General features: G+C 43.8%; 1 protein-coding gene across 1 annotated transcript in view; it reads left to right on the top strand.

The window, feature by feature from the left end:
• Positions 1-2,559: 2,559 nt before the first annotated feature.
• The window catches only part of LOC311120988 (hedgehog-interacting protein-like), a gene marked incomplete at its 3' end in the record, with an annotated part of 32,289 nt that continues 26,969 nt past the window's right edge, over positions 2,560-7,879 (top strand). Inside the window, exons 1-2 of the mRNA XM_084195538.1 lie at positions 2,560-3,245; positions 6,926-7,118. Coding sequence (XP_084051664.1) covers positions 2,973-3,245; positions 6,926-7,118 — 466 coding nt within the window. The remainder of the gene's footprint in view (positions 3,246-6,925; positions 7,119-7,879) is intronic.

Here is a 7,879-nt window from a genome sequence, read left to right as displayed (position 1 = left end):
GTGTGAGGCTAGCGGTGCCTGGAAGTGGGATGGGGGGTGAGTGAGGTGTGAGGCTAGCGGTGCCTGGAAGAGGGATGGGGGGTGAGTGAAAGCAGAGTCCTGTCTGTCATCAGGCCATGTTTCTCATTAGGGTGACCTACAGCAGGGCTGTGTTCAGTAGGGGGGGGGGTCTGAAACAGGGAGGTAGGCTTTTACCTGAACGTGTCCAGATTAGGTAGACTACTGTTCACTTAAGGTTTGAAACATTTTGAAACTGGGAGGTAGGCTTTTACCTGAACTTGTCCATTGTGGATACACAGATTTTAAAGAAATGTTTTGCAACTGTGTGCCCTATTGACCACGGCACAGAAACGTAAGCAAAGCTATCTCCCCGTGATGCGGAGGAAGAGCAGGAGGAAGAGGAGGAGGGTGTAAGAGGATCTCACTGAGCTGCAGACCCATGTTGTTGCTCCTAGTGTGGTCATATGTAAACCTAACCATAACCCCATGGGATATTCTATTCCTCCCTCCATCCATCTGATCACATGCTGAATGAGACAACGAGGCAGAGAATTTCCCAACTGACCCTGCTTTCTCGTAGGTCAATATTTGGGTTTTGAATGTTCAACATAAAATGTGTTCAACTTAAATCTAATGAATCTTTCTCATGTCATGGAAACATAAAAACACAATTAATATGAACTGTATTAGACTAGTAGACTAGGGTTTCCTTGACTATGGTATTCCCAAGTTGTTCACGTTTATAGTTTCACCTAAAAACTATAAGTTAAAACAGCTTTAGCAGGGTGATAGGCCTTCAGATGTGTATACTAAGATGTCAAAGGAATTAGGGTGGGAAGCATCACAACAACAAAATGACAAGATAGTTGAACATGGCTGTTTGTATGTGTAGATCCAAGCCTCTTGCCACTCCGGGACTCTGGGACACATTGTTAACTTCTAGCTGTGGTCTGTCTTCCCCTCCCTACCCTGTGATTCTCTCTCTGCTGCCTCTCTATACGTAGTCCCGGCGTCCCACAGCTGCATCCCACATGTTTTCACGCTGTTCAACAATGTGGCTGTATGTCATTCTGCTGTTCTCAGACCTGCTGTGGTGCTTCTTCTTCTCCTTCTTCTTCTTCTTCTTCTTCTTCTTCTTCTTCTTCTTCTTCTTCTTCTTCTTCTTCTTCTTCTTCTTCTTCTTCTTCTTCTACAACAATCCAACACGCCAACCAGCCCTCCCAGTCTCAGCCAGCTAGTCCGCTTTCTCTTAATGCGTACTGTACCGCACTGTAAGCCACGGCGAAACTCGGTTCCAAAAATGTTCAGTGGGGTAAGACAAAAGAATGCTGCGAGGACAACTTCAGAATGCAGGGAAGGAAAGAAGGGGGGTAATACTTCAGGTCGGATCTGGCAGGCAGAGGCTCTGCCCGGGTCATAGCAACACAGAGTCATTTCCATAATTGCCCCACAGTCAAATCAGGCTGGATTCCTCTGGATCACTTTAGATTCCTGTAGATAAGCAGCCTACTGGGCTCTGGTCAGTGCCTGCCAGGCTGCGGACCCCCAAAGAAGAACAGGTGCGGTAATGGAAGTGATTTCCAGCCCCTCTGTGTGTTTCCAGAGTTTTTTTGTTGTAATTGCCACAGGACATTCCCCTTGCCTTTTGGATTGCTATCGTGTAATCTCTCTGAAGAGAGAGGCGAATGAAAGAGGATTTGTCCTGGGTTTGGCTTTGACTTATCAGTGGTCTTCAGAGGAACAGCAATACCTTTAATTACAGTTCGTAGGGTAGGCGGCAAACTGCTGACGTTGGGGTAACGCTGCCAGGCGGTTTTAACAGGTCAGGCCATGTGGTGTCCATGTGATTGGTGACAAATATTAGTTTGCAATCATTTTGACCCTTCAACATTTCAAGCCTGAAACATTGTATTTTTCATGTTCATTCACATTTCATCATTAACCAAAGGAAGAAATTGAGATTTAAAATGATCAGAAAAGTCGAATTACTTAAAATATTGACTGATGGATCAATGTATCAATAATCATTCAGGTGTGACCTCACTTCCGAATTCCAAACTTGTTGTGCCAGCCAGCTTCCTTGGCCACCAAAATTAGGCTCAAACCACTTCATCTGATAGCAATAGTGTACGTAAATGTTTCCGAGAATTGGTGGGGGGGTTTGATGTGGTTACTTTTACATTAAGACATGCAGCCTAGTGTTGGCTAATGCATGCCATTATCTGGATCACGTTCCCAAAATATATCATCATGTAAGTGCTATAGATATGGGATGGAGAATACACATGGAACGACATATGCAATAGACTTTACAATCCTAGAAAGAATAATTTATAGAATGTATTCTCTAGTGCACTTGACTTCTCAATCTCACCTCTTCAATTATTCTGTAGGCTATCACTTACGACAGCCCGTCCTGTGCTGACAGCCAGGTATTCATCGTTCTGTTCCTCGGTTGTGTAAAGCCAAGTGCGCGCACTCGTGCTGTCATACGTCACTGTGCTCGCTCCTCTTCTCGCGCGCTGGTTAAAAAGAAGGAGGAATGAGCAAGGGGAAACATGTGAGCGCTCTGAGGATATAGTGAGAGACAATTTTGTGCTTACTTTTTTGACCCAATGCACTGTGCTGAAACGGATTTTAAATCATAAGGAAGGACACAAATTAAGTTTACTGCTATTCTCAGAGTTAGCTTATTCTTTGGTTTGTTTTCTTTACGAGAGAAAAATGTTTATTTCTGTGTTATGGCATCATAACCAGCACTTCCATTAATTTATCTTAAATAACTATTTTTTCTTTAGCAAATATTTAATTCTGATTACTTTGTGCATATATCTTTCTTACACAAACGTATTATATTCGTTTACCTGTGATACAGCATATATAAATATAGAGAATATAGTATTTTGTAGGTTTGCACCGTTGCTTTCAACAGTGATTGCTCTCATTTCTTTCGGTTCCAACGTTTTTTCAATATGAGGCATTTGAAATTTGTACTAGTGTTGGCTATCGCAGTCAACGTTTGGGAATGTGGGGATGCGAAATTTGGCGAGAAGGGAGAAATAAGCCCGAGGAGAAGGAGATGTTACGACGGGAGCATGCCCAAGCGACTGAAGAAGAGGGAACGAAAACTGTCAGTGGACAGCGGTGCAAGCAGCGGGGAAGTTTGTCACAGGTTGTACCCTCGTGTGTCATGCTGCCCCACCAGGCGTGCTGCTTATCAGATAGTCCACCGGCGGGATGCCAGGGTATGTTGGGCTCGTTGCATTCTTTCATTGTGAGAGCTGTCTGTAGGCTAATGCCAAACGCCCCGGGGAATGTATTTACTGCGTTGTGTGCCTTTTTGACTTGTTGTTTGTTGACAGTAGTAGAATTAACGATATATGAGGGAGGTGGGACTGTGAGGGGAAAATTCAACCATAGCCTACTTACAAATTCTGGCGTTGTCCAGCCACTCTAGGCTTTTTTTTAGGTTTCTTGGTCTGTCACATTAAATATGTAGAAAATCCATAAAATTGTAAAAACAAATTAACATAATTTCTCGGCTAACTATGCAGTTTAAAAGTGGGAAATTATATAAGCCTCCTGTTTGTTGGTCTCGAGCGTGTCCAAAACGTTACAGTGTTACCATGGTTATGGTATAACCTTTTACGTTCATCCCAGCGCTACAAAATAACACCACACGAGCGCAGTCCAAGTGAGTCAGCACCGTCGACTATCGTTAAATTCTGCAAAGTTTTTCTTTGCATCCCACACTGCAGTTATGCTCACGCGTGGCTTGTTTGTCAGCGCGCTTAGAATGTCTTTTGCAACAATGTTGCATGTTATTATGTTTTTCTTATTTCCAATCAGTTCCTGCACATAACGTGCGCGTGTGCTGCACATAGCCTACGCTGATGCCCGTTATATACTATTAATTATAGTCATGTTTAACTGCATGGACGAACGTTTAACACTGTCTACATAGGCTACGTCGAGTTCACGGTAGAATTCGCCCTATTCTCATGTAAACCGCTCCCAACGAGTCGACATATGCGGCTGGGTGGTATCACACTTTGTGTTGTGACAAAAAGCCATATTGCATCATTTAATTTGATCAAGTCATGCAAATAGGAGGAAAAACCCTGAATGGAACAAAAATAACCTCGACTTCTCCCCCTCCCCACTACACTGCCCACACACAGAGCTCTTTTTGCTTATGGCAAAAGAAAACAACAACACCATTGTGTTTGTTAGTTTCACTAATGGGTGAAGCTGGAGAACATCACTCTCCCCCCTCAGTCCCTTGGCTCTGTCCAAGTGTTAAGGCTGCTGAGAGGGTATTATTTGTCCTTCACTCCCCTCTCTCACCCCCATCCACCCCCCTCGCTAACTTACACCTATTCCCAAAGGACAAGTGTTTTGTTTAAGATTTTTAACACCAGTCTTAGTGTTGCCTACAGCACGGCCTCTTTTCTCTAAAGGGGCTATGTGTGGTGGTCTCTCTCTCTCTCTCTCTCTCTCTCTCTCTCTCTCTCCCTGTGATTCCTGATGGTGAGACCTTATGAGGCTTGTGCAGCCCACATTGTCTAAGATTGAATGACAAGCAAATGTTTTCAAGTGTGACCTTTGTGCATTGATATGTTTGTTCCGGCAATTTCACTGACAAAAGCCATTGTGCAGATCCTATCAAAGAAATGAGTCCTCCTGTAACAGCTGCTCCTCTCCAGTGAGCTGTTTACACATTGGCTTTTTGATCAAGTCTCTGTGAGAAGGACAACGACCAGCATAAAGGAGCTTATGGAAAGGCATTTTGCATTTGGGCTGTCCATGTGAGCTGGCAATATTGTGTTATTGATGTGTTACGACACATTTCCCCCCACATGCCAAGGTATGTCACACAGATGGATGTTGTGCGTGTGTGTAGGTCGGTTTGTTTACCTTCGGAAACTTGTGTTCCTTGCGTTTCTGTTCCCGCAGTAAGGCTATAATAGCGCTCGAACAGACTGGGATCGAGCCTACTGACTGAGAATTTCTCTCTCTCTGCTTTTGAGTAGCGAGTCGGTGGTGAAATTTTGCTGCTAAACACAACAAACAAAGGTCCTCTTGTTCTGGTTTGTGGTGATGGCAACATTGGAGCCCATCCCAGCAACATATGGGCACAGGGTATGGCTGAGAGCCCACAAATGCTCCTCTCCATGGACTGTGTGCCAGCCCATGGCACGCCGAATCAATGGGCAATTTAGAGCAGGAGGGCGGGCAGGCAGGCATGGCCACGGTGGTAGTACACACATGGCTTTGGAGGGGTTAGTAGTAGTAATAATATAGTAACGTATACCACTTAGCAGACACTGTTATCCAAAATGACTTAAAATACAGTGAGTGCATATGTTTTAGGATCTGTATACTGCGGGGATTGAACCCACGTCCCTGCCGTTGTTGGCGTCAAGCTCTTACCAACTGAGCCACACATGACCACTACAGTTACAGAGACAGAGAGACAGTAAAACAGAGACATGGCCAACCAGGTTTTAGCCCAAGCTGAGCCTACCTTGCCTAATGCTGAAATGTCAACACTTCTAAAGGCTAACGGCTTTTAGCTGCTCTGCACTTTTTATTAGTATAGTATTAGTATATTTATGAGTATATTTATTGCTTGTTTATAGCCGGGTTTATCAACCTCTGTGTGTGCTTCTGGCAAGTCCTAATCACCCGTGTTTTACACTGTTCCTGATAAGAGGAGTAGAACAAACATTCTTTAGCCATCTCTAGTCGTGGTCCTGAGGGGCTATAAAACAACCAAAGGGCCTGTGTTCAACCTGTGGTCACAAAACAGTCTCGAACATGACTGCAGGGTGGCCGTATCGTTAAGAAACATCTTTCTCTTCCAGACCTTGTCAGGTTGTTGTTGAACTGAGAGAGAGAGAGCGAGAGAGAGAGAGGGAGGTGTCCATATGTTGGGCCCGGGTCTGCAGGCCTAATTGACTAGGACAGACTGCTAATTTGTTGATACCAGTGTGGGAATGATGTGCCTGTCTATCTCTAAATTGGTGTTTACACACGGACGGACCTCACACAGTGCAAAGCACTACCTGCCTGCTGCCTAAGCAGCACACATGTCTGGATGCAGGACAGATTACATTTGGTTTTATTACACCTAATTTGTTACGTAAATAATCCCTGCTAATTTCTGGGGTCTAAATCTCTTGTTTACTTTTGTTTAGTGACCTAAGTAACGCTTCAAACCCTCTAATTTGCCTCCATCCATTTTGGCCCCAGCCACCCTGACATGTGAAATGTAATTTGAATTTAACTGTTTGTATGCTTAGGTAAACATGTCGTGAGGGAGAGAACCTTTTTCTCAGAAAGTGCAGCGTAATCTGGGTTTAAAAAGTGACATTAAAAGGTAATTTTGGTGTGGGCATAGTTCATCTGGAGAAGATTTTGACATGGCTTTAGGTTTACCATAAATAAAGCTGCAGCAGTGGATCATTAAAGGTAGGTTATGTCATCTCCATGCTAATGTCTTACAATAATGTTTATTATAAACTGGTTTGTTCGAGCCCTGAATGCTGATTGGCTGAAAGTCGTGGTATATCAGACCGTATACCAAGGGTATGACTCAATATTTATTGTTACTTGTCTGATTACGTTGGTAACCAGTTTATAATAGCAATAAGGCACCTTGGGGGTTTGTGGTAAATGGACAATATACCACGGCTAAGGGCTGTATCCAGGCACTCTGTGTTGCGTCGTGCTTAAGAACAGCCCTTAGCCGTGGTATATTGGCCATATACCACACCCCCTTGGGCCTTATTGCTTAATTATACAATATTGCTGACATTCCAGCAAATTACAAGCCATGTTGAGGTGTAAAACACATTCATGTTCACTAAGTCCGTATTCTAATCCATCATTGGTCCTTGTGGCATGTGGTCCCTCCCCCCAGATCTTCTCCACCAATAACACAGAGTGCAGCCGTCTCCTGGAGGAGATCAAGTGTGCACACTGTTCGCCCAACGCCCAAGTGCTGTTCCACTCCCCCGAGTCGGACAAGGTCCCCCTCAGGGAGCCCCATCTGCCACGCCTCTGCCAGGACTACTGCAGAGAGTTTTACTATACCTGCCGCGGACACATACCAGGTAACCATTCTACTACACCAGCTACTAAGATATACCAGGTAACCATTCTACTACACCAGCTACTAAGATATACCAAGTAACCATTCTACTACACCAGCTACTAAGATATACCAAGTAACCATTCTACTACACCTGCTACTAAGATATACCAGGTAACCATTCTACTACACCTGCTACTAAGATATACCAGGTAACCATTCTACTACACCTGCTACTAAGATATACCAGGTAACCATTCTACTACACCTGCTACTAAGATATACCAGGTAACCATTCTACTACACCTGCTACTAAGATATACCAAGTAACCATTCTACTACACCTGCTACTAAGATATACCAGGTAACCATTCTACTACACCTGCTACTAAGATATACCAGGTAACCATTCTACTACACCAGCTACTAAGATATACCAGGTAACCATTCTACTACACCTGCTACTAAGATATACCAAGTAACCATTCTACTACACCTGCTACTAAGATATACCAGGTAACCATTCTACTACACCTGCTACTAAGATATACCAGGTAACCATTCTACTACACCTGCTACTAAGATATACCAGGTAACCATTCTACTACACCTGCTACTAAGATATACCAGGTAACCATTCTACTACACCTGCTACTAAGATATACCAGGTAACCATTCTACTACACCTGCTACTAAGATATACCAGGTAACCATTCTACTACACCTGCTACTAAGATATACCAGGTAACCATTCTACTACACCTGCTACTAAGATATACCAGG

Source organism: Coregonus lavaretus (genome assembly GCF_964263955.1).
Source record: "Coregonus lavaretus genome assembly, contig: HAP1_SCAFFOLD_4029, whole genome shotgun sequence".
Classification (NCBI taxonomy): domain Eukaryota; kingdom Metazoa; phylum Chordata; class Actinopteri; order Salmoniformes; family Salmonidae; genus Coregonus; species Coregonus lavaretus.
The sequence above is the reverse complement of the archived record's forward strand: the minus strand, read 5'-3'. Positions and strand labels throughout refer to the sequence as shown.